We start from the raw sequence: 27,221 nt of genomic DNA on the forward strand, positions 1-27,221 counted from the left end.
GTACAGGCCTATAATCTCAGTACTGGGGAGGCTGAAAACAGGAGGATTACTATGAGTCTGAACTGTGTGGCCAGACCCTGTATCAAATACATAAATAAGTAAATAAATAAATGTGTAACATCAATGTCTTTACCATATACAAATAACATCAATGTCTTTACCATATACAAATAATACATTAGCTATGAAAGAAACCAGGATAATAAGTCCATTCAGAACAGCCTCAATATCTAGGGATCAGTTTAATCAAGGAAATGAAATACCTCTACAATGAAAATTTCAGAACACTGAAGTAAAGCCAGGCATGGTGGCATATACCTGCCTTGGGAGGCAGAGGCTGGAAGATCATTGTGAATTAGAGCCCAGCCTGAGCTCAAGGCCAGCCTAAACTGCATAGTGAGATCCTTTCTCAAAAAGAAAAAAAAAAGTAAAAAATTGAAGACAATACCAGAAGATAGGAGGAACTTCTGTGCTCATGGATTGTAAGAATTAATATTGTCAGCTTTGCTATATTATCAAAAGTGATCTACAGATTCATAGAACTAGCAAAAACAATCCTAAAATTCATGTGAAAACAGAAAAGGCCCAGAATAGAAAAGCAATCCTATGCAAAAAGAACAACGCTGAAAGCATCATAATACCTAATATCAAATTATACTATAATGCTACAGTAACAGAAACAGTGTGTTACTGACAAAAATAGTCATATAGACCAATGAAAAGAATAGAGGAAACAGAAACAAACCCATGCAATGCAACAGTCATCTAATTCTGGACAAAGGAACCAAAAATATAGTTATCAAAAAGAATTTTTTTTTTTTTGGTCTCTTTGCAACAGGGTCTCACTGTGCAGTTCAGCCTTTACTTGCTTTGTAGTCCAGGCTGGTCTCAAACTCTCAACAATCCTCCTGCCTCATGCTCCAGAGTGCTAGGGTTACAGGAACGTGCCACCATGCCTGGCACTAAGCCTCTTTAATATAAATGCTGGGAAAACTGGATATTCACTTGTAGAAGATTGAAGCTAAATCTCTAGCTCTCACTCTACAAAAACCAATTCAAAATCAAACTTTTGAAACTGCTAGAAGAAAACAGGGGAAGCAACTGAAGTGATAGGTATAGGCAAAGATTTCTGAATAAGACTCCAAAAGCATAGGAAATAACAGCAAGAACCAACAAATATGGAACAATAGCAAGGAAAATAAAGTTACCTTAGCCAGGGAAGTAGTTCAGTCATGGAGTACTTATCTAGAATGCATAAGGCCCTGTGTTCAATCCCCAGTACCAACAAACAAACAAACAAACAAACAAACAAACAAATTTGCTCCATTTTATTGGCTGTACTCTTTTGTAAAAAACTAGTTAACTATATTTACAGTATTTTGGGCCACTCTCTTCTGTTTTACTGAGCTATTTAAAGATTCTTTCAGCAAATACACTTACAGTTATAATCCAGCAAATACACTATCTGGATTATAACTGTAAGTCTTGAATTCCAGGAGTGGCAGGGCTTTTTCTTCAGTATTATATTGATTGTTTATTAGTCACTCTCCCACTAATGGAATAAAACATATAACATCCACAACTTAAGGAGAAGTTTCTTTCAGCTCACAGTTTAAGAGGGTTCAGCCCATAGCTGGCTGCTTCCAAGGTAGAAGCAGCATGGTAGAAGGCCTGGTGGAGGAAAACTGCCACCTCATGGCAGCCCAGAAAGAGGAGAGGGGAAGGGGGTAAGGGGAGGGGACACAAGGGAGTTTAGGTGAAGGCAGGGACAAAAACATGCCAAAAGTCTCTACCTCCCTGTCTTTAATAGAACAAGTCAGTTGGATGTGGCTTTAAACGCACACACATACACACATACACACACACACACACACACACACCAGGGACAAAAATATATACCCACTATGAGTCATTCACAACTTACGAAGTTTCAAATTAGTTTGTCAATATCTAAAAATACTTTTTCTAGGATTGGATTGGGATTGTGCTACCCATTTCAAATTCCACTCAGGACCAGAGAGATAGCTCAGTAGAATAAGCACTTGCCTGGCAAGCGCAAGGGCCTAAATTCAATCCCCCGTTCCACAAAAAAAAAAAAAAAAAAAAAAAAAAAAAGAGTATCAAATTCCACTCATATGGAATATCTTTCCATTTATTTGATTTCTTTCAACAGAATTTTGTAGCTTTTCTCATATAGATCTTTCCTATATGAACACAAACATGGCCATCTTTTCCAGAATCATGGAATGAATTAAGCTTGTGAACCAAGGAACTACTGTATATAGTAGACTTTTGTAAATTATCCTCATATCCTGCAATCTTGCCATAATGGCTTATTAGTTTTTTTTAGTTTTTGCTTATTAGTTCTTGAGGGTTTTTTCATTTCTTTCACATTTTGTATGAAGATAATCATATCATCTGCAAGGAAATTTTCATTTCTTCCTTCCAAATAAGTAAAATTTTTATGTCACTTTCTTGTCTTACTAAATTAGGTAGGATTTCTAGCATTCCTTTTGAAAAGATTTGGTAAGAGAGGAAATCCTTGCTTAGTTTCTGATCTCAGAAGGAAAACTTCTTGTTTCTTTTTTTTTTCCCATAATTTTATTGAGAAACAAATAGCATGAAATAGTTTCAAACCAAATTGGTAGGACAGTTTCAATAATTCACACATTGCATACATTCTTCCTAGTGGTTAATTGCTGTACAAGATGTGGACATGATATCCTACTTACAAACACTATTAGAACAAATCTTTCTATTCATTAAGAGAATGTAACTATATATCTATCCTAACCACTTTGAATACACAGATACAAAAGGAAAATCAACCGGAACACCCTTTTTTTGTTAAGCTCCGTTATTTGAATATTATAGGTATGTTAACTCAGTAAAATATTCTAAAAGAGTCCAGTAGTCCATAATAGTATTGGGTCTTCCGCTTCACTGGTAATGTCAGAAATTGTTGACCTGAGTCCCCTACAGCTCAACATAACTCCATGGCTTTACTTCTTATACTTCGTTTTTATACTTTTCTGCTGGATGGTTAAGACCAAGATAAAGCAAGACCTATGCAACAAGAGTTGTAGCTTTTGGGTCTGATAAGGTCAGTGAAATCCCCTCAGGATTTATCCTGAGATCCTGTACCTCAAATTGTAGATCCTTGTCAGTGTCAGCCATGTGGATGAGTGACGGTCATTGCTTGGCCAATGTGCTGTCTGTGAAAGCCTGAGAGAATATTTTCTCTCCATGTGACTCTCCTTAGGCACACTCTACATCATCAATCACTTTCCTCTTTGGCCCCATAATCTCCTTGATCAGAAAATTTGGGACACTACTGAGTTACGTGACATTACAGTACAAGTTCTCATATGTCCTGAGTTTTAATTGACCTTGGAAGGCTAGGGCCAAAATGTTGGCTTTTCTTGCGGCCCTCCTTTTTCTCTAATTTTGGTCTGCAAACTTAGGTTGTTAACCATCCAGAAACTTCTTGTTTCTTACAGTTAAATGTTGAATAATTGGAGTTGCATATTTCCTTATTTTAATATCAATTAGGCTCTGACAGAACCCCAAGTAAGACTCTGGCTAACTAGGTTTCTTTTCCCTTGTCTTCATAGAAATGTAAGGAAACTTTCCTCCATATTTACTGTGAGAACCTGGTCAGGCTCGTAGGTTAAGCTCGCAAATGTGTGGGAGTCCCCATATGACAAGGATTCCATGGAATTTTTAACTGTCAGACTTGCCCACACCAACTGTAGTTTAGGATTCCCTTCCCTGGCACTGGTTCTCTCAGAAGTTTCCATTCTAATATGCTATGATTTTCTGTATCTGTTTCTTATCAATTTACCCTATTTCTCTATGGATTTAAGAAAAGATGTTGATTTTGTTTCATTTGTTCAATTTTTACTTGTTAGGACAGAGTGGTGGCTTCCAAGCTCTTTGCAACTGGAAACAGTAATGAGAACATTTGATTTTTTCACCCAGCTGGCCACACTGTTTTATGGCTGTGGAAATTGATTTTAATTTATACTTAAAATAATTTTTGACGGAGAAGGACTTACCATTACCATTTTTTGCAGTCATCTGGTTATTTTGTTCATTTTCTCCTCTTACTGCTTTTGTGTCTCACTGATTTTGTGTGTGCTGACACACTCACACCGTGTTTCTCATTTTCTCCAGTTCATCTTCTATAGGGAGTTTTCTCATGGTTACTATGAGCCATACACAAGATATCTTATATCTATAATATGTTTTAAGCTGATAACTACTTCAATCATAGACAAAAACTATAATCCTTACCCCTCCTTCATGCTATCAGTGTTAAAAAATACACCTTCCCTTCATAGAAGGGAAAGTATATGCATACATATATTTTTATGCATTAATCTAGTTTTATAAGTACTTATAATCCTTTTCTATTTTAAAACCCACACCAGAATTACATGCCATCACCATACATACCATACAGGAGAATGCATGTGCTTTCATTGTAACATCACTGTGTTCTTTGGCTATGCATTACTGGTGGGATAGCTCTGTATGCTTTGGTACTGCTGTCTCGCATCTTTGTTTCAACTTGAATGTCTAGTTTCACTATCTTTTTTTAATATTTCTTGTAAATCAACTCTAGATATGGTTAATTCTCTCAGCTTTCTTTGCCTTGTAAAGTATTTCTCCATCATTTTTGTTTTTAATTTTTAAAAATCTTTTATTTACTTGATAAAGGGTCTTGCTACGCAGCTGGGACTCCTAGTGATCCTCCTGTCTCAGCCTCCCCAGCACTGGGATTACAGGTGTGTTCCACCATGCCTGGAGTTCTGGGGCCAGCACGGCATGCCATACTGGGAATCAAACCCAGGTTCTTGTGCTTGCCGGGCAAGCACTTAGACTGCTGAGCTGTCTCCCCAGCCCATTCTCCTTCATTTCTGAAGGAGTTTTGCCAGTTATAGTATTTTTGTTCAGCAGCTTTCTTAAATATTTGTTTTGTTAGGTTTTTTCCCCCCAGCAGTTTGACTGTATCATCACACTCTCCTCTGCTTTATAAAGTTTCTTCCAAGAAATACCCTGGTAAAATTATGGAAGTGCCCTTACATGTGATTTGCTTTTCACTTGCCGCTTTAAAAATCCTCTTTGTCTCCATTAACTTTTTTTTTTCCTGGTACCGGGGATCGAACTCAGGACCTTGCGCTTGCCAGGCAGGTGCTTATGCCACTGAGCAATATCCCGAGCCCTCTGCTAACATTTTCATTATAATGTTTCTTAGCATGGATCTCTTTTGCTCACCTTAGAGTTTTCTGAGCTGCTTTTATTTTATATGAGCTGCTTTTACTGGAATTTTCATTTCCATCCTCAGATTTGGGAAGTTTAGGACCATTATTTCTTCAAGTTTGCTCTCTGCCCCTTTCCTGCCTTTCCTTGTTATTAAATTCCTATAATACACATACTGATCCACTTGGTAGTGTTCCATAAACCCCTCAGAATTCACTTTTCTTTATTCCTTGCTTTTTTTCCTGACTCAATATTTCAAATTACCTGACTTTGATTTTACTGATTATTTTGCTTAGTCAAGTCTGTTGTTGAAGACGTCTAATGAATTTTTCAATTATTCCATTTTTCCATTCCAGAACTTCTTTTTTGTTAAAGCCAGCCACATAGCTCAGCAGATTAAAGTGCCTGCAAGCAGGCGCAGGGTCTGGGGTTTGATCCCCCGGCCTGCCAGAGACACACGCCAGTAATCCCAGCTTTTGAGAGGCTGTAAACAGGCGGATCACTACGAGTCCAATCTAGTAGTGAGACCATGAACACCCTGTAGACCCTTCCCTAAAAAATACAAAAAGAAAAAAGAATTTCTTTTTTGAAATTTCACACGTAAATATTTTGGACTGTGGTTAGCTTGGGAAAGAGGGGAAATGGAATGGAGATAAGTCTATTAGGGACTTCAGTTATATCTATAATGATTAATTCATGTAAGCACAGGTATAAGAATAAGGTTCTAGAATATAAGCCCCTGAGTTATTTTTATATAGTTTATGCCTTGATATTTTCATTTTAATCATGCATCATTTTTCTAATTTTTAACAGACTAGCTTTACAGATCTTCACCCCAGAAGACGTGGAAAACTAATGGAGATGGGATGATATGAGTCCATGGGGAGCCACCGAGAGCCCGGTGGGGGCAGCTTGCTGTGCTATGAGGGCCTACAATATGGTAGATAGGCCAGCGCGCTCAGCGTGATTGGGAACACGGTCCTAGCTGCAGCTGCTCCTTTGCGAGGGAGGGAAAAGAGTAGAGTGCTCACCCCAGCTAGATTTAGGGGTGGAGTTTAGGAACCCCTGGATCTTTCTGAGGGGATGTGACTCCTTTAGGCTTTACACTCTTAAATTTCCCAAAGATACTGAATTTCCCAGATTTGCCAGCTTCTTTCTCAGGCGCTCCCAATTTCGTGCTCCCTCTGGTGTCTGTCTGAGGTACTGCAGTTTCTAGATACTCAAATGATGCTCCCTTCCCATTAGTATTCCTTATCAAGCAAACCGTACCAGTCCCCTGGGCAACACTACAAAAACAAAAAGGTCTAACGTTGAGCATTCACTCTACTCTTTTCCCTCCCTCGCAAAGGAGCAGCTGCAGCTAGGACCGTGTTCCCAATCATACTGAACGCGCTGGCCTATCTCCCATATTGTAGGTAGGCCCTCATAGTACAGCAAGCTGCCCTCACTGGGCTCTCCGTGGCTCCCCGTGGACTCATATCATTCCATCTCCATTAGTTTTCCACGTCAGGCAAGCGAGGAACCAGCTCCTTGGGCAGTCCTCTGAAAGCCAGCATATCGGACGCGTAGGCTCTTCCTTTTCCCTCAAGAGAGCAGCTAGAACCCAGGCGGATGTGCCCGCTGAGAGGAAGGGCAGTCTTAGGTAGACTCCTTAACTACCTCAGTGTGGTTTTTCTTGGCTCTGTGATTGCCTGAGGTCCTGACACTCCTTAATTCTAGGAGAACTTGAGAGTGCTCCTGAAGGCATTTGGGGCTCTGTGTATTTTTAGTTCATGTGTGAGCACTAGGGCTGCACACTGCTGAAGCTGCTGCCTCTCTGTGGGAACAGGCTGGGACTTCATATTCTACCTTGCCGATACCATCACCTCATGTTTTCCTTATGATGTGATTTCATCACATCATAAATCTAAATGATTTCATTTAGATCTAAAACACTATCAGTTTTAAAGCACATTCCAGCTTTGGGAATGATCAAATGTGTAGGAAAAATGATAGGAAGACACCTGTAGTACATGCACCAGTCTTGTTCTGGCAACCCAGCAGAGACAAGGGCAGAAATGGGAGAACAGAGCAGAGGAAGTTAGCGACATGTCATGATGTGAAGACACCCCATCTCTTGAAGGGAGTCTAAACTTACAAAATGCTTGGCTCGATGTAATTTCTAAAGTGTCGAGTTCTATGGCAGGGACAATGGCAACAAAATAGAGATTTGAGCAGGTCACAGGAACTTCAGGCAAGAAACCCTGAGGTCATACCTCCCAGAACCTGCAGATATTACATAGATGGTTTGCGTTTCTATCCTGTGGAAGTGACAAGACTCTGAGGTGACCGTACACAGCCCTCTGTGGATCCAGAAGGGCCCGGCTGGCACCCGCTTCACACAGATCCCAAATCACTGGACCTCCCGTAAATTCATCCTTCACACTACACTGTTTTTGTTTTGTTTTGTTTTTGGTGGAACCAGGGATTGAACTCAGGCCCATGCACTTGCCAGGCAAGCACTTATGCTACTGAGCCATCTCCTCAGCCCCTACACTGTTTTTCCTAGAGGTGAATGGTATCCTGTCATTCCTCTACTTTAAAATTCTATCATCCACAATCAAGTCTTATCTGGCATCCAACACCCTTTATAATCCAGCGTATCTACTTTCCCACCCTCAAACACAGGACACTAATACATCAAACACGGCATGGCTGCCTAAAACAGCAAGTCTCTTTTTAAATTTTTATTTATTTATGTGTGTGTGTGTGTGTGTGTGTGTGTGTGTGTGTGTGTGTGGCCAGCTCAGCCCACCAGGGGGCAGGGCGGGCTGGCATGTGGTGCTGGGGGATTGAACCGTGGTCCCTGTGCTTTGCTAAGCTTGTTCTAAGTAGGTGCTTTAGACCACTGAGCCATCTCACCAGCCCCCAGCAAGTCTCTTTTTCCCTCTAAAACTCTTCTACTTCTTGTTATCTATTAAACACCCGCTTATTCTTCTTGATTCCTTCAGAAGAGCTTGCCACTCCTACCTGTTCCCCCAGCACTTGTTCAAAAGTTTCTGTCCCCCTGCCTTCTTTGCAAGGACTATGTCTCACTCACTCCTGGCCCCCCCAACCAGTACAGGCCAGGTTAACCTCTCCTTTGGGCCCATTCAGAACCCTGGGTACAACTATAATGTCATCTATTACTGTGTTATAATTTGTCAATTTAATGAACTAAAGAACACAGGGTCACATTATCTTCACTGTCAATTTTTCTAGCAACTGGGTAGAGAAAGGAGGGTGTGTTGAGGAAGAAAAAAAGGGAAGATAAAGGAAAAAAGACAGGTGGAAGGAAATGGAAAAAAATAAAGGAAGTTAACAACAACAAAAAGAAAGTTAAAGAATGAATGGGCTAATCAGGACTCAAAAAAATTGCCAAGCCAGGAGTGATGTCCACCTGTAACCCGCAGGAGCCTGAGGCAGGAGGATCACTGCTAGTTGGAGAGCAGCCCAAGCTACATGGCAAGACCCTGAATTAAAAAAAAAAAAAAAAAGTTGAATACAGAAACCCTAGCCTATAAGTTAAGTTTAAAAGGGGCATATGAACTTAGCCAGAAAGTCTTGTCCTCTGATCAAAGCAGGTCCCTGGAACATTTGTCCTGGGCATGACTGGCAGCAGAAACTGTTTTCTGTAAGTCTCCAAGTCTGGAAAGATAATCGCACAGAGCTCCCTGGACTGGGAGAGGTCCAGTAGTCCTGGCTTTATAGTAGGTGTAATGAAGAGCTCGGTCTTGCACTCACACATTATGATTTAAATCCTGGCTCTACAAGTCAGGTAATTTATCCCCTCAGAGCTTTACATGGAAAATGGGGACACTACTACCTCAGAGAACAATATGGAGATCAGCGATAGTAGGTATAATAACTAGCACCAGGAGGCATCGGATGCATGTGGCTTTTATTATTAGAATGTGTGTCACTTAACATGTTTTAGATTAGGTTATTACATTTAAAATATTATGTGGAGATTTCCAAGGAAGAAAACGTGTATAAAATAAAAGTGCTTTGTACACTATAAAATGCCCTACAAATTTAAGAGAACCACATGGGAAGGAGTCTCCTATAATTTAAAAAAATGAAACAACCTTTGGGTAGAAGTAGGCTCGGCCCACGCCCTGCTGTTCACTTGCTGTTTTCATGAGCAAGTCCCTTTCTGTCAGCCTCCTTCCACATGGGTCAAGTGCAGACAGTTCTTCTCAGGTGGTTGTCAAAACTCAGTGAGCTGTGAGGGACCGTGCCTGGCAGCTCCCTTGCTAAATGAGTGGCTGGTACCCCAGGTGACAGGACAGGTCCTGGGTGTGATGAGGTCATGGGCTGTGAGTTGGCCACAAATGAAGGTCCATATTATGAAAGCCAAACCCTAGAGCAGAGGCAGCTGGTGGCACACGTGCTGCAGCACGCTATCTTTTTTTTTTTTTTTTTTTTTGAGGTACCAGGGATTGAACTCAGGACCCTGTGCTTGCCAGGCAAGTGCTTATTCTACTGAACTATCTCTATCCCTAGGCTGTTTATCATGGAAAGCTCTAAACAGTGTGCCATCACCACCCTAGACTAATGAGAGAGGTAGGAAAGGGTGTTTTGTATGTCTTAGAGGAAAGCTGGGTTAAAAGCTTTAATGCTTTCATGCTAAAAAAAAAAATTTTTTTTTTACTCTTCCATGTGAAGACTGGACAAGAAATGGCTGCCCTGGAACAATCTCTCCAGTTTCCCAGCTACCCTAGTCTTAGACGAAATTACTGGTACTAAAAGCAAACTCTCATTATGGTTCCTGAGAGTTCTCACATCTTATACTCCTCCCTTCTCCCTGCCACTGTCACTTTTCTTAGCCATAGAAAAAGTACTCAATAAATAAAGTTGAAATGGCTCTCATGCTTTGCATGGACCTCCCACCGGGAATGCTCCACAGCCATCTCAAGACACTACACTAACTCCCACCTTCAGGCTGGACGCCTATGTGCTCCTCCATCACAGAGCAATGCAGTGAATTCAGGGAAAAGGACATCCACTGCGAAGCCCAACTTTAAAATGCTCCACTACATGCCTGTTGTGTGATTCCAACTTTCCTTACATCCATTTCCTCATCTCATACTCTCAGGGCCTGCTATGACAACAGTAAGATGAAGAACATGAAGTAACCAGGAGAATCACAGCAGCAGCCACACAGCTAGATGTTAATGCATCTTAGTCCTTCCCTTGCCCCTTTCCCTCAAGGGCCCCAGAAACAGCCTGCTTTCTTTCCCTTCGCAGAGGAGTCAACCTCCTGATTTTCTTGGCATTCATCTTCCTTCTACAATGACTGCCCTGGGACCATCTCCTCAGCTCCCCGCCTCCCCAGATGAGCACACAGGTCCTTTTCACTGAAAGGTTTTACTGCTGATCACTCTAGGGAAACAGATGTACGTTTCAATAGGGATAACAGGGAACCAACATGGGAGAGCGGGAGGTCGCTGGATCATGGATCCCTGAGAGCTCTCCTTTCATTCCTAAGGCGGGACCTCAAGTCTCTTCTTGGACTAAGGGGGCCATTCCCATTAGGAGGGCCACTCCTCAGCCTAGACATGGAGAAGCACACTTGGGTGGGGGCACAGCAGGCATGATCTAGCAGGGCTCTGCAGTATGCCTTAAGCAGTTCACAGACTATCTGGAGGCCTGCAAACAGTGACACCATCATACAGGTGTTTCCTTAAAGACCAGAGGATGCAGCCTTTGTGATATAAGCTCAGAACACATTCTGAGCTTACCCCACCTCTCTGTCACTCCCAAGGAGATGAAGCCATGACTGGATCCTCTGATTTTCCAAGGCAAATAACTTCCTGGGAGAAGACAAGGTTTTTTACTTAGAGTCCTTTCTCAGGACTTCCTGGACATCCTGATTTCAGAAACAACAAGAAGTCATTCTCCAAAGTGGAATGAAGGGCCAAGGTCAAGCAGGGCAGCAGCAGATCCTAAAGACCTTCTTTCTCTACTAAAATCTTTCATTCTGTCCCCCGCCCTGTATGTAAATGGGGCTCTCCTTTAGCTACTCTTTTCGGACTGCTCACCAGTGTGTGTTTTCTGGTGGCGGATGAGATTTGAGCTGCGGGAGAAGTGCTTCCCACACAGGGTGCAACGATAGGGTTTCTCCCCTCTGTGGGTCCTTTGGTGCGCTCCAAAGTTGGAGATGTCGCTGAAGGTCCGCCCACACTCCGCACACTCGTACGGCCTCTCCCCCGTGTGCGTGCGGTGGTGCACTCCAAAGCTGGAGCTGTTGCTGAAGCTCTTCCCACACTCACAGCAGATGTAGGGTGCTGGCTCCAGGTGGGTTCGGTGATGGACGGCCAAGGTGACACTCTGACTGAAGCTCTTTCCACAGATGTCACAGTGGTATGGCCGCTTGCCCAGGTGATCTTGCTGATGTGTAGTGAGGTCTGAGCGCCGCCGGAAGCTTTCCTGACACTTGGGACACTTATAGTGCTTCTCTTCCAGGTGGATCCGCTCATGCCGAATACGATTGGAGCTTCTTGAAAAGCTCTTGCCACATTCGGAACACTTATAGGGCTTCTCACCAGTGTGGATTCGCTGGTGTGTTTTCAGGCTGGAGGTATTACTGAAGGTTTTGCCACACTGGGGACATGCAAAAGGCTTCTGGTCTGCCTCAGGCTTTGGATGTGCCCTGGGGTCCCCTGGCCCTCCTGCTGAAGTAATGACTTTCTGCCATGGCTTTTTTGGACATGTTCCTTGTGACCCCTTCGATGGGTGTTCTTGCCCATCCTCCTTTTCCCCAGCTGGGATCCGAGAACCCTGTGAGCCATCCACTCTCCAAGGCTTACCCCCTTGCCTTTCCTCAGGCAGGTGTGGTTCTTGACTCTGCTCCTTCTCACTGCCCATCTCTGAACCCTGAGAATGAACACAAATGTTCAGCACCTTTATTCCATGGGTCAGGCCAGACCACTGGAAATGTTTCATTCTGGTTGAAAGGACATAAACCTTCTCCCTCCTGGAATAACTTCAACTAACTGGAATACTTAGCCTCTAATTATTTTCAGATGAGAAACTTTTCAAAGATTTGTTTTGTTTTGTTTTTAGTCTTTTTGAGACAGGACCTCACTATGCAGTTCAGGCTGGCCTTGAGCTCACTTTGTAGCCCAGGCTGGTCTTGAACTCAAAATAGTCCTCCTGGTTCAGCCTTCCACGTGCTAGGATTACAGGCATGTGCCACTACATCCAGTCCAAAAATATTTAAAGCTACACACCAGAGCAAAAAGACACCCATTTTGTCCACCACCAATAAATGATAAATGCATTTTGAATGTCACTCATTTTAATACCATGAAACAATATCTGGACTCTAATTTTTGTATACACAAAGCAGTGCTCATTTAGGGATGAGTTTGATTTTTCTGCCTAACTGTAAGTTAACTAAAATTCCTTTTATATTTTATGTATTTGGTTGTTACAGGGTCTCACTACGCAGCTTGGACTCATGGTGATCCTCCTGCTTTCAGCCTCCCCAGTGCTGGGATTACAGGCATGCACCACTACATCTGGACTCTGGCTGGCTCAGCCCACCCTGGGGGAGGCATGTGGTACTAGGGATTGAACCACGGTCTCTGCACTTGCCTAAACTTGCCTAAGCAGGTGCTTTAGTTTGCTGAGCTACCTCGCCAGCCCTCCTTTTATATTTTATCTATTTTGAGAAATCTTCTCACTCCTGAAGCTTTCCTAGTTGCCTCTACAAGGCCTACCTCTGAGTCCTAGTCAATGTTCTGCCACCTCACACCTCTCCAGACCTTACCAGAATTTAGCAATTGAAAGGTTGCCATCTGGACCTCTAAGACCTACTGCTGGGTCTGAACTGTGCTGTTCTGATTGGTCAGTCCCTACAGTGTCAAGTATCATGCAAAGCTATAACACATTTACACATACATGTATGTATATCACATGATACACAGCTGTATTCACACACCACATTCAGCCATATTCTTATACCATACATACACACCATACACACTCCATATACAATTACACTTTATGTAACGACACACAGCTATATACATACAGAGCACATATACCACATGCAGCCCTCCCACAATATAGGTACATATGACTTACATGGCTGTATACATACACCACACAGCCATACTCTCACATCACACTATGCAACTACAGTGCATTACATACAACTATACAGAGACACACATACCATAGCACCCCCCACATGTACACAGTGGCCAGCACGAGGCTATTTGTCATTAGCAATAAATACCTGCTAAGCAGCATAAATTCCTTTGGCTCCTACAGCCAAGTTCAGAAAAGGAGAGGGGAAAAAAGTATTCCTAATATAAGAGTGATGGCATGTCCTCTGGGACTTGAAGAAATAATGACATTTCAAAGAGCAGAGGGGAGCCAGGCACAGTGGTGCACATCTGTAATCCCAGCACTCAGAAGGCTGAGGCAAGAGGATCACCAGGAGTTTAGGTCAACATGGGCTATTCAGAAGGCTAAGACAGGAAGATCACCAGAAGTTTGAGGTTAGTGTGGGCTACACAGGGAGTTCAAGGCTTGCCTGCAGTACAAAGTGAGACCCTGTCTCAAAATAAAACAAAAGAGTAGATTAGTGAAATGCTGCCCAAAATGACAGAAACAAAGAGGTAAAGGAGGGAAGTACAAACTATGATAAGCACCAATGACAGGGGCTGGGGAGATGGCTCAGTAGAATAAGGGCTTCCCTGGCAAGTGCAAGGGGCTTAGTTCAATCCCTGGTTCGGCAAAAAAAAAAAAAAAAAAAGGCACCAATGACAGACAGTGAAGATCGGTGAAGTCTCAGAGTAAAAGAACAGGCACCGATTACATTTAGTGTAGGGTTACAATAGTGATGTAACCAATCTTTACAGCTCTTAACAAATTATTCAACCAATCCAGCCTAACTCTCTCAGCACCAGATTGAGATACCAACTTACAAACCACAAGAATTTGTATTAAAAAAATGCCTGCAATACACTCAGCAGAGCATGTGACATATACTGATCATGCAGCAAACAGCAGCTGCTATTATAGTTGCTAAAGATATGTTCTAGCTTATGAAGAGCACAAGAACTTTTTAAATCAAGGGCCAGCAAGGTAGCTCAGCAAACTAAGTGCCTGCTTAGGCAAACACAGAAACCAGGATTCGATCCCTGGTACCACATGCCTTGCCCCTCCTGCTCCCAGAATGCACTAAGCCGCCAAGTCTGGGTGTGGTGGTACACACCTGCAATCCCAGCACTGAGGAGGCTGAAAACAGGATCACTGAGTCCGAGCTGTGTAAAAATTAAATCCTTTAAATGATCTTAATAGGAAAGGAACAAAATGTTTTAATTAAAAGAGCACAAGATTATATACAATCCTCTCTCAAATGTAAAACAGACATAGAACATCAATTGTTTTGTTTTGGTTTAATTCAGCTTTTTTGTTTGTTTTTGAGATAACAGTCTAACTATGCAAGGCTGGCCTTGAACTCACTACACAGCCCCGGCTCGCTTCCAACTCGAACTGATCCCCCTGCTTCAGCCTCCCAACTGCTGGGATTACAGGCATGCACCACATCTGGAACATCAACTCTAAAAAGCAGATGAAGGAGGGCCAGGGATATACCTCGGTGGCATAAGCACCTGCCTGGCAAGCATAAGGTCCTCAGTTCAATCCCTGGTACTTCAAAAAACAAGAAACAAAACAAAACAAAACAAAACAAAACAAAAAAAGCAGAGGATGACAAATTTTTTGTAAAGGGTCAAATAATATAAATATTAGTAAATATGCAGGACCAACGGGTCACTACTGTAACTATTCAGCTCTGCTTGTACCATGAGGGCAGCACAAATGAGACATAAAGGAATGAAGGTGGCTGTGTTCCAACAAAACTTTATTTAAAACAACGGAAGACAAACTGTCATTGAACAATCACTGTTATTCATTCCCTAAAGAATTTTGGTATGCAATATAAAATAGCCTGTTTCACTTTCAAAAAGGCAGGTAAACATCAACAAGTATTTATTTCTTTGATCAACATTTTAAAAATTTCATATCCTTCACTTCTATCTCCCCACTGCTACATATATTCCCAGTTGCTCTGCCTCACAGCTTGTCTTTTTGTGTGTACGTGTGTGGCCAGCTCAGCCCGCCCTAGGGGCAGGGCCAGCCCAGGACTGCCGGGGATCAAACCACAGTCCCTGTGCTTGTCTGAGTTTGCTTAAGTAGGCACTTTAGACCGCTGCGCTATCTCGCTGGCCCACCACTCACAGCTTGTCTTACTGACTCAATTCTATTTGAGTCTATTATTTATTATCTACCTTCCCTTGTTAAATAGTAATTTCCTAAGGGTTATGATCTTTGTTTTAATCACTAATGTAGCCCACATTCCTATAGTACTGGCAAGCATATACAGCAGCTCCTTAATAAATATTTAAGTGAATCCAATAAAGGCCAGACTTGTCTCCAGAACCCATTTCATGCTCACTGCATGTATTCCCACCCATGTTCCTCAGCACTTTCCTGACTCCTGCCCACTTTCTCCTTTGTGTGTCCACAGAATCTTGTGCTTGCTTTTACTGGGATTTGCAATCACCAGTTTCTGTCTGCTCCCACTAGGAGTTTATCAGGACTTGACAAAAGGGACTGAGCTATCTTAGTAGTTTTCTGCAGGATAAGGCTAGGTGCTTAAATGTCTTATAAATAAATGAGTGAATGGATGAGATTTTCAAGTTTTGTTTTTGTTTTTTGTACCAGGAATTGAACTCAAGACCTCATACTTAACAGGTAGGCACCATACCACTGAACTATACCTCTCAGCATGGATGTGATTTTCATTTACTCCCTGCCCCTCCTCCCCCCACCTAGACTTCAGCAACTGAATACAATGACTATGTGGTCTTCACTCACCTCCCATTGTGTCATAATCCTAAATCTGAAATCTTTTTGGTCTTACAGTGACCCAGAATTCACTCCTGGGAGAGCTTAATCTTGGTAAATTATAAAACAATAAGTTATGGACTAAGCACTGTATCAATAATCTCTCATAATCTCTCTCTTCTTTCTCTCTCCTCTTCCCTCTCCCTTCTCTTTCTCTCTCTTCTCTTGCTCTCTCTCTCTCTCTCTCTCTCTCTCTCTCTCTCTCTCTCTCTCTCTCTCTCTCTCTCTCTCTCTCTCTCTCTCTGGATCTCACTATACAGTTCAGACTGGACTTGAGCTCACTTTGTAGCCCCAGCTGGTCTTCAACTCATAAAAATGATGCTTCCTGCCTCGGCCTCCTGAGTGCTGACATTATAGGCATGCAGCACCACACCGGTTTCTCAAGTCATTTTTACAGCTATTCATCTGTCATCTTTATTTTAGAGATGAGGAAATTGAAGCCCAGAGAAATAACATGGCTGTGAGTATGCAGTAAGTGGCAGAGCTGGAGCCTGTGCCCATCACTCCTGAGCCAGGGCTTTTAATCATTACATTAGTACTAACGGGAGAAAAGGAAAGGAAGGTTGGAAAGAAAAAAACAGTGCCACGGGAGTTTGGATGGCTCAGCCATATCTCTCTGAAGAGATGAGAGATGAAAAGCTTCATAGAAGAGATGGCATTTCCACTAGAGCTGGTGACCAGGCTTTGTAGAGCTCACTTGCTGACCATGCGGGACCTCTGGCTGTGCTGGAAACGCTCATATTCACGCTGCTCTGAAGTCAAGGTAACACCACAGCTGAGGAAGCCAGGATGCCCCAGGATGCGGCTCCTGACCCTCCCTATTCTACAGCAATAAAACTGTCAACTGCAGAAATCAAACAGTTCTTTTAAGTAGCAAAATTTACTAGCTTTGGTCTAAGCTGGGGGAAGCTTTTGTATCCCCCTCCTCTTACACTCCCCAAATCTGTGAAAACTCAATAAATACAGCGATCTGGAAGAATCTTTGTCTCTGCTCCCAGCATTCAGACATTTCTGGACTCCCCATAAACCCTACCACTTGTCTGTTTTTATTTAAGCCTTCACCATATACTTGTTTTAGGAGATTAGGGGCTAGGCCAAGTCCTTGATAAGCTAGGACTTTAAGGATGGGTGGGTAAGCAAGACCAGGACTAGTAGACAAAGGACATTCACTACCTATTGAGAAGGCAATACAGTTAAAATACAGTCATGGGCATGCCACAGTTCCAAGATGTGGGAGATAAAAGGGCCTATTGGGCTGGTCTTCCTTAGGGCTTAGCAACACAGGGTGGACCGGATTCAGGCAGTGAAGAAGCCAAGGAGATGGGCCTGGCCGCCACAGACGGTAAAGAGCAAGGCGCAGGGTCGGGGAGAAGACAAGCTGGAAAGTGATCGAAGGGTCAGAGTTCCACATCTGGGGCCAAGTCATGGAGTGCGGAAGGCGAACAGGCAGGAAAGATCAGGTGTTAGAGCTAAACACCGTGTCGGACAGAAAGGACTGGAGGAGTCCGAGGGTCCGAGGAGATGGTGAGGGAGAAGAGACAAAGGCTGCACGCAGAGGTGTAGGAGGACCAGGGCCCCAGAGGCTGGTCTGGGTCCTGAGGGCGAGAGACGCCCAAGGAAGAGCCCACAGCGCTGCGCACGGCAGGTGCTAGGTTCAGAGACACTGCGTGGTGGGAGAGACCGAGCAGCTGGGCCCGAAGGTACGGTCATAAAAACGTACGGCGGGCCCGGAAGCACTCAGGCCAACCGAGAAGGGCGGGGGGGGGGGGGACCGCGCGGCCGGGGCAGCGGGACAAGGGTCTGGGCGGAGGGACCACAGGGCCCTTGGCTCCCCACTGTCAGCGGAGCAAAGCAGCAGCATCCAAGTTCGCGGTGAGAAGAAAGGGGTCGTCCTCAGGGTGCCCTGCAAAGTTGTGGCCACCTCCCCACCGTAACCTCCACCCAGCCGGGACCCACCTCGCTCCCGCCGCTTGGTCAGGGACAGCGCCGCCTGGGAGGGCGGGGAAGGAGCCGGAGCCGGAAGCCGGGAAGGGCCCGCCCTGAGACTCCAGGATTGGTTTCTAGGGGAAAATTCCTTTCTATTGGCTCCGATAGCTGCCAAAATGCACACGCCCGAGCGGGAGCACCAATAAGCCTCAGTCTAGTGCGTGGCATGCTGGGAACTGTAGTCCTGAAGAAAACAGTTGCCTCAGAACTTCTGCAAAGTTTAGAATGGGCTATAGAGACTGGCTCCGCATCTAAGGTTTACCTTCGGCTTTACTCAGACTGGTGACCCTTGAAGATCCTCTAGACACCAGCGAAGCCTAGAGTCCAGCACCTCACTCAAGATGTATATTTTAAAATTAAAGAAGTGTAGACCTAGATGGCCGTTTACGGTCCACTTCCAAGGAGACCTGCACCTCCTAACTCAGGGCTTCCGGATCCTATATGCATCTCCAATTAAATCTGACACTTTCAAAAGAGATACATAATCCCACTAAAGTATGTAGGATAGGGCTTTATTTTCCATGTTCTAGTCTGAAAAATAAAGACTAATTAAATGTGTAGGCCAACTAAAGATTTCTCAACATCTGCAGGGTATTTCCTAAAAGGATAAGGGGAACGCTGCCAGCAGAGCTAGAGAGACTAGGTTTATAATCCCAACTCTACGGTCTAACCATCTGCAGAGCCACTTTCTTTTGCTATAAAATACCTGGCAGAATTGTTATAAGGATTAAATGAGTTCATAGGAAGATGACAGACTGATAAAAACATAGGTAGAGGGGCTGATGAGATAGCTCAGCTGATTAAAGCACCTGCTTAGGCAAGCTTAGGCAAAAACACAGGGACCAGGGTTCGATCCCCTGCACCACATGCTATGCAAGTCCCGCCCCCAGGGCCAGCTGAGCAGGCCAGAGTCCGGGAGTGCGTAATCCCAGTGCTGGGGAGGCTGAAAACAGGAGGATCACTATGAGTCCAAGCTGAATAGTGAGACCCTGTAACAACCAAATACATTAAAAAAAAAAAAGATAGGTAGAGCTTCTATTTCCACATTGTTCCATTTCCTGCTGGTTAAGTTTTCTCAGTGTACAGGGCCAGTGCAAACAATACTTTTAAGATTGGGGTATTTAGGAAAGTATGTTTGGAACTGAGTATGTGTGAGTGAAATATAAGTATCTGTTGTATACTAATTGATAGTTGGTCATTGATTTTAATTAATAAATTGATTTTTAAATGGGCTAGGGAATGTAGCTCAGTGATAGAGTGCTGGACTAGCATGTTTGAGGCCCTGGACTTAATATCCAGCACGACAGAAATGTTTTCAATAAAAAATAAAATACTAGAAGGCAAGCTCAGGAATAAAACTGGGTTTGTTATGAACAGTGGTTAAGGCTTGCTTGAGTGGATTCAAAATTGTTTAGAGCCTAATTTCATGTGTTTTTCTCCTAGCAACCAAAGCCCCCACAATTTCTCATTCATAATGAAAATAACAGCATGCCAAACAGTGAATAGCAAAGGTTTTATTTAAGAACTACATAAAAGCATATGAAAAACTCCACTTGGGCATTGTGATGGTTAATTTTATATGTCAATTTGACTAGGTCACGAGGTGCCCAGAATTTGGCTAAACATTATTCTAGGTGTTTCTGTGAAGGTGTTTTTAGATGAGATTATCATTAAAAAAAAAAAAAAACCCACAAGTGAAACAGACTCTTCTCCTAATGTGGATGTGCTCATCCAGTCATTTGAAGGATGGTCTAGCTAGAACACAAAGGCTGACCTCCTCCAATTAAGAGAAAATTCTTCCTGTCTGATGGCTTTTGTACTGGACATTAGCCTTTCCCCCATCTTATGACTTGAACTGAACCACTGGCTCTTCCTAAAGCTCAAGTCTGCCAACCTCCATAATCATCTAAATAATCGTGAGCTATTTCTTTGACTAATGCAGGCCCTAATCGGACGACTTCCGATGGACAGATCTGGTTACTGGATCCCATATGCAGCTCCAATTAAATGTGACACTTTCAAAACAGACACACAATCCCACTAAAGTATGCAGGACTAGGGTTTTATTTTTCATGTTGTATGCTAAAAGATAAAGACTAATTGAATGTGTAGGCCAACTACAGATTTCACAACATCTGCAGGGTATTTCCTAAAAGGGTAAGGGGAACCCTGCCATCAGAGCTCCCAGAGGAGCCATGTGCAAACACATGGCCAGTATCTCCACAGACAGGCCAGACCACATATGTGGTGAGACCTGAAAGTGAATAGGAGCCTCCTGCAGTCCACACCCAAAAGTCAGAGTCATTATTTTATCTTCACAACTTTCAAATGAAAAGGCTGCCAACTTCTTTGAAATCAGTGCTCCCTGACCTAAAAGATTATTTCCTGCAGAAATCACCAAGTCTTCCAGTATAATAGTCATGGGGGAAAGCTGCATATGAGTGATTAAAATTGCCACTACGCCTCTCTGAACTAAGGAAGGTATTCAAAGGGGCCAGAGCAGCTGACGGATCATCTCCTCCAGTGTGTTCGGAGCCACACACCGCTGGACTCTTCTGTTTGCAGCTGTGCCTCCCAGCTTCATGACTGCTCCTACGGCTTCTCAGGATTATGGCTACCTGCTCTGGAAGTCTGGAAGTCTCCTAGTTATGTTGTAAACAGCATAAAGAAAGAAAAGAGAGATTGAGAGAGAGAGACAGAGACAGAGACAGAGACAGAGACAGAGACAGAGACAGAGACAGAGACATAGAGACAGACAGAGAGAGAAGGGGGAGGAAGGAACAGAAAGAATGGGAAGAGCTTGGTGGAAAGGTAAGAAGCTGGGCTTGGGAGCTATAACCTGAAAGCCAGAGCGCAGGATGAAACAGGTAGAGATTCTAATAATTGTCCACTCAAGCCGAGAATTCTTCCCCTGACCCTGAGTTAAACCTGGTGACACAATTCAACATTCTCTCCTAAACCTAAATTGAACATTTGGTTTTTAGGAATTCTCCTTCTAGAGCAATGGGAACTTCAAGTCCCTAGAAGAAGGGAAGGGTTCAGAATAGAACCCTAAGAGAAAAGTGGTACAAATAGAAAACACGAAAGGGTCTGGATTGAGTTAAGGAGAAAAGACATTGCAGAATCAGGTGTTGACCCAGGATCCTTGAAATCCAAGAACCTTGACATCTTGGGGGCTGTGAGGGTGGTTCATGAGGCAAGGCCCTAAAAAGAAGGAACCTTGAGCTTTTGAAGAGCTGGACCAAGGTCAGAGGGCCAAGACAGGAGCATGTCATTGAGTGGAGAAAGCTCCGGTGCCTGAGGGGGAAGTAAGGAAGGGTTCACCTTCAAGGACACATCACCATTAGCATGGGGGTTTTCTTCAGGTTTGGGGACAGTTGATTCCTCTATTTTCTGTAGTTCTGAACAAATCATCAGAGGTGCTGTGTTTTCCCCTCCATCATGAAGACAAGGTTCAAAGAAAGGGCGGAGGGGGCCAGAGAAACTGTGGGTGAAAGTAAAGATGTGGGACTGGTTAGTCACATTGTAGAAGGAAATGATGCCAGCTTCGTAGTCCAGGAAAATCCCCACACACCGTAGTGGCTCTTTCAAGTGGAAGGAGGTCTGCGGGGATGTGAGAGCTTCATACTCATTCCTGCGACTCTGGCGAACAAGCCAGTGTCCATTAGCCGGCGAGGCAGTGACCTTCCCCTTCCTGGTCACTGAATCACTGCACACCCCGAGGATCCACTTGGTCTTGCCTCCCACGTGCACCTCCCAGTAGTGACAGCCAGCCGTGAAGTACTCGGAGCCCAGCACGCTGACAACGAAATCAAATCTCTGCGGGTTGTTGGGCACAGCCTGCTTTCTGTCGCCAAGTCTCACACATCGCCGGTCTTCAGACAGGATGAGTTTGGGGTGTGCTGTGTCTGGATCCAGGGTCACTGCCTCTGCAGAGAGGCACAAAGAGGTGAGGTTTGGGAAAGTCAGATCTTAATGCATTTTTGGTAGTTTGAGAAGAAAAAATGATCTATAGTTCTACAGTCACTGTCATTGACCCATTTCTTTTCATGAGTCCCTGGCCCTTCATACAAACTGGAAGAATACTGTCTTTCTTTCTTTTCTTTCTTTCTTTTTTTTTTTTTAGGAACCTGGGGTTGAACTCAGGCCCTTGCACTTGCCATGCAAGCACTTATTCTACTGAGCCATCTTCCCAGCCCCAAGAATACTATCTTTCAAAGAGTAGGTCACCTAGTAGAGTACAAAATGAAACAGGAAAGATTTATCTGTCTGTGAAGTTCTCTTAATCTTGAGAAAAACTAGCTCTGTCTTCGATGTTCCAGTGAAGTCTAATACATGATAATAAACAGGATTGATGTTTGAGTCCCAGCTTTTCCATGACCTTGGGCTTATTATTCATCTCTAAACTTAAGTTTCCTCATCTGTAAAATGAGAATAATAGTAGAATCTCAAATGAAGAATTGTCATTAAACCTAGTTCCTACAGTGACTTGTGTGGTGCTCCTTTTGTTACCCAAAATTGCTGCTTATGATGATCATTTTAAAATGCTAACAGAGGCTGGGGAGATAGCTCAGTGGCCTAAGCACCTGCCTGGCAAGCCAGCCCCAGAATCCCTGGCATGGTAGTGCAGGCCTGTAATCCCAGCACTGGGGAGGCTGAGACAGGAGGATCACTAAAGTCTAAACTGTGTAGAGAGAACCTGTACCCAAAAAACAAACAAATAAATATTAAAATTTTTTTTAAATGCTAACAGAGCAAAAGATTTTTCCTTACATCACTGAGTGTGAAGATCATAGAGCATCTCCCTCTTCCCCTACATACAGGAAACAGGATCTTCTCTGAGAGTTAAATCCATGAAATCCCCAATTGGTTGAGGCAGTAGGAGTGAGCTAGACTGTGAATACAAGACTGGAAGGCTTGTGAGATCCTTCAGTGCCAGTCTAGGTGACTATGTCATCTCAAGTGATCAGCTGATCGATTCTGCCTGTCCTCTGAAGGAAGGAAGGTAGTATGAGCAGGAGGGGAATCCGGGCTCCGGAAAATTAATAACAAGCCCAAAGCAGTAAAAATAATAATGTTGTTCCAACAGCTGCAAAAATACAAATTATTAAGAAGTACATGCAAGGGCTGGGGAGATAGCTCAGTAGAATAAGCGCTTGCCTGGCAAGCACAAAGTCCTCAATCTCTGGTACTGCAAAAAAAAAAAAAAAAAAAAAAAAAAGAAGAAGTACATGCAAAGAAAGATGTGTAAATATTTTAGAATAATAATTATGAAATTGTTGGGGCCTGTGCGCACCTATCTCTGAGAGTCTTAGTCACTACCCCCTACCCCCCGCAAAAAACTGGTTTGCAGAGAAAGAAGGCTGTGGCAAATGCATAGAAACAGGGGCTGTCTACCCCACTGCTCTAGGAAGGACTTCCCAAACCAGAAAGCACCTGAAAACACCACACGGGAAATGAATAGTGCATTCAAACTGCTTAAAATAAACACTTGGGTACCAAAACATACTGTAAGGAAATTAACAATCAAAAAGTAGTCCAACTAGGATAAGAGCAGACAAGTCATAAAAAAGAAATAACTGAGGGCGTGGCCCTAGCTCAGGCCTTTAAGTGGCTGCTTCCACAAAGCTCTCAGCCTCAGGTTGCTGGAGTTCGAATCTCGCACCTCTCCCGCTGGCCAAAAGTGCCCTGAAGCCATTCGAGGAACAAAAAAAAAAAAAAAAAAAAAAAAAGAAATAACTGACAAACTTAGGAAAAATATTTTAAAAAAAGGAATCTCATAAGATCAAACCTAATATGTATCAGTGCTCTGAAAAGACACTCTCCAAATCTAAATGTGACCCTCAAAAAAATTTTTAAAAAACAAATATTTCTAAAAATTTGATAAGCAGGTCCAGCTGGTACAGTGGGGCACACTTGTAATCCCAGCTACCCAGGAGGCTGAGGCACGGGGATTACAAATTTGAGGCCAGCCTGGGTAACTCAGCAAGATCTTGTCTCAAAATTTTAAAAAGGGATGTGTATAAAGCTAAGTTCTACTGTGGGTACAGTATATCTATCTCAGCATTGCCAAAAATAGACAGGTAAACAGATCTGACAAATAACCTCTTCAAAGTACAATTGTTTTCAAAGGGAATGGCCCAAAACCTAAGGTCAGAGGCTTTCAGCAGGATGAGCTCTGAAATGAGAATGAATCTCACTTACCGAAGTGCAGCCGGGCTCTTCTCCAGCCTGAAAGACATGAAAAGGGGGCTGCGTTTGGACCTTGAACATCTTCCAAAGGACCATGTGTGGAAGGTTTGTGGAAGGTTTGCTCCTCCGCGTTCGATGATGCTATTGGCGGTGGAACTTAGTGGGAGGAAGCTAGGTCATAGGGGCATGCCACAGAAGGAGAGGTGAGCACTCCAGTTCCTTCCTGTTCCGTTCTTTGCTTCCAAGATGCCATGAAGTGAAAGGCTTCCTTGTACCTGTGATCAAAAGCTCCAGCAAGAGCTGGGCATGGCACATGCCTGGAGTCCCAGCGCTTGGGAAGCTGAGGCACAAGGATCACTGTGAGTTCAAGACCAGTCTGGGCCACATAGTGAGTACGGGTCAGCCTGAATTATACTGTGAGACCCTGGCTCAAAACAAAACAAAATAAAACAAACAAACAAAAAAACTATAGTGAATGTTTAATTCTTTAAAAATTTCATGAGAATAAAAATTGTACTACTATCAACTCCTTCTAAACACACTCTTGCTTCAAACACATCCCATTGTTCTTGCCACTTTCTGAAGTGGTTCTATAAGTTCTCTTTTGTATCTTTAGTTGTGCTGTTGTAGTTGCCTCAATGTCTTGAATCAGTTCAAAATGTTTAAGTTTCCTGGTCAGTTTGATTTTGTGGAAGAACCAGAAGTTGCCCAGTGTCAGAGCCAGTGAATAACATGGGTGAGGATACACCACAATGCTTTCACAAGCTTGTCTTCTGCAATGTGCTACACAATAGCAGCACTCGCTGCAATGTTTTTTATTACACATTGTAAAGACCCTCAGGAAGGGTACTTCCAGAACTGCCTCAGAAAGTGGCCAGAACAATGGGGGCAGTGTGTTTGCATTGAGGAGGAGTATGTTGTTTTGAGGGGAAGGTTCTTTTTATTTTAATACAGGATCTCCATATGTAGCTCAGACTTGTAGCGATCCTCCTGTCCAGCCTCCCTAGTGCTGAAATTACACACCTGCACCACTACACCCAGTTCTTGGCCTGCGGCAGAGAATGCAGTATGGGAGATCAAACTTGGGACCATGCACTTGCCAGGCATGTGCTTATGTCACCAAGTACCAAGTACTACCTCCCAGCCTGTTCAGGCTGATCTTGAACTCACTTTGTAGCCCAGACTAGCCTCAAACTCATGGTAATCCTCCTACTTCAGCCTCCAAGTGCTGGGATTACAGATGTGTACCACCACACCCAGAAGAATATTCTTTTTCTCCTGTTTTTTGGGGGGGTTTGAGACAGGGTCTCACTATGTAGCCCAGGGTGGTCTCAAACTCACAACAATCCTCCTTCCTCTGCCTCCTGCAGAGGAGGAATATTCTGAGAGAGATTCAACAGCAATGCATCATTTACTTTTAATTTTTTTGTGTGTGTTTCAATTGCAGCTACAAAGCAAAGCGGAATGGGCTGGGTTCCACTAACTCCTTCTCTGGCATGCTCCCAGGAACTTAACTTCTGCCTCTAGGCTTCATCTTGCAAAGGTTCCACCACCTCCTAGCAGCATCATATGCCTTCAACATATGGGCTTTTTAGGGACATTTGAGATTGAACATACACTGTAATTTAAAAAAATTTTATTAGTACATGCTTGTAATACATCACATAATGATTTCATTTATCATGGGAAGTTCCCATATGTATATAACACATCTTAATTCTTTTCTTCACCTCCTACTTCCCTCTCCTCCTTTAAACTCTTGGTCTCCTTCCCATTTAAAAAAGCTATATATTTTCTATGTATTTTAATTGTATGTGAGAAACCGCACAATAATTAAGTTTGTGTATCTGACTTATTTTATGTGGTATAATGGTCTCAACGTACACTAATTTACCCATTTTTTAAAATCAGAACTTGTGCCTTTCCAGAATCCCCGAAGCAATGGGCAAATTGGCTATGGACTGAAATGTCTGAAAGTGTGAGTCACAACAAACCTTTCCTCCTTATAAGTTGTCCATCTCAAGTATTTTGTCACAGTGAAGGAAAGATGACTCACACCGGAGATCATTAAAGCACTAGACAAAGTGAGAGGTCCCATAAGAGGGGACTCAAACATGGGGCAAGTGCACCTCACCTGCGTTGGCTGCACTTCTTTTCAGTTCTGTAGGAGGAGAAACAAAAGGGTGAGCACTCACTGAAAGTACGGGGACAACAGGGGATCGTTGGTACAGAATAAGAACATGAGAAACTTACTCAGTTCACGCCGAAGTTTCTCTAGAGAATAAAAACAGTTTGACAAATCAGAATGCGGGCTACTACCTAGCCTCAATGTTCCTGTCCCAGTCCACCCACAGTTCAAGCTTAGACCCTCAGTAGCCATATCCGGGAACTCTCCCATGAAAATGTCTGCAATGGCAATAGCTCTTGGCTCTGGGCCAACCCCAAGTGCAGCAGAGTCAGCAGTTTCTGAGTGAGCCAAAGCTTACCTGCAGACCAAATAAATAATACCTCTCACGGCTGTAGGTAATGACAATGTAAATGGATGCAGATGTTCTGGGAGAATGTAAGTTCATATTTATACATGTATGTACAATACATGTATATATCATATACACACATATATTTAGTTTTTTGCAGTACTGAGGATCTAATCTAGGGCCTCATGCATGCTATGCAAGCGGCTCTACCACAGTACTTCCTGACTCTACAAGTTCATTTAGAACTATGAATCATTTTGTTATTGTATATATTTTCTGCACATAAAACCATACATATAAAAATACTATAGATAGATAGATAGATAGATAGATAGATAGATAGATAGATAGATA

General features: G+C 43.2%; 2 protein-coding genes across 3 annotated transcripts in view; both read right to left on the reverse strand.

The window, feature by feature from the left end:
• Positions 1-11,297: 11,297 nt before the first annotated feature.
• On the reverse strand, positions 11,298-18,215 carry Znf691 (zinc finger protein 691). 2 transcript variants are annotated; one of them, XM_023706176.1, is made up of 2 exons: positions 18,169-18,215; positions 11,298-12,162 (listed from the first exon to the last, which is right to left on the reverse strand). In XM_023706176.1, the coding sequence occupies exon 2, from the start codon at positions 12,151-12,153 to the stop codon at positions 11,302-11,304; it is 852 nt and encodes a 283-aa protein (XP_023561944.1). In that variant the 5' UTR covers positions 12,154-12,162; positions 18,169-18,215; the 3' UTR covers positions 11,298-11,301. The 2 variants fall into 2 exon arrangements, with proteins under 2 accessions (XP_023561944.1, XP_023561945.1); XM_023706177.1 differs by lacking the exon at positions 18,169-18,215 and adding an exon at positions 14,899-14,923.
• A 2,759-nt stretch (positions 18,216-20,974) lies between these two features.
• The window catches only part of Ermap (erythroblast membrane associated protein (Scianna blood group)), a 20,965-nt gene continuing 14,718 nt past the window's right edge, over positions 20,975-27,221 (reverse strand). The window contains exons 8-11 of the mRNA XM_004645935.2: positions 26,644-26,664; positions 26,525-26,551; positions 24,403-24,429; positions 20,975-22,127 (exon numbers count right to left, since the gene is read on the reverse strand). Of these exons, the coding sequence (XP_004645992.1) occupies positions 21,403-22,127; positions 24,403-24,429; positions 26,525-26,551; positions 26,644-26,664 (800 nt within the window). The 3' untranslated portion in view covers positions 20,975-21,402. The remainder of the gene's footprint in view (positions 22,128-24,402; positions 24,430-26,524; positions 26,552-26,643; positions 26,665-27,221) is intronic.

This window comes from Octodon degus, unplaced genomic scaffold, assembly GCF_000260255.1.
Source record: "Octodon degus isolate 3935 unplaced genomic scaffold, OctDeg1.0 scaffold00245, whole genome shotgun sequence".
NCBI classification, from domain to species: domain Eukaryota; kingdom Metazoa; phylum Chordata; class Mammalia; order Rodentia; family Octodontidae; genus Octodon; species Octodon degus.

Bases quoted from the DNA above. Each gene is read 5' to 3' on its own strand.
- Znf691 (XM_023706176.1), bottom strand. From the start codon at position 12,153: ATGGGCAGTGAGAAGGAGCAGAGTCAAGAACCACACCTGCCTGAGGAA.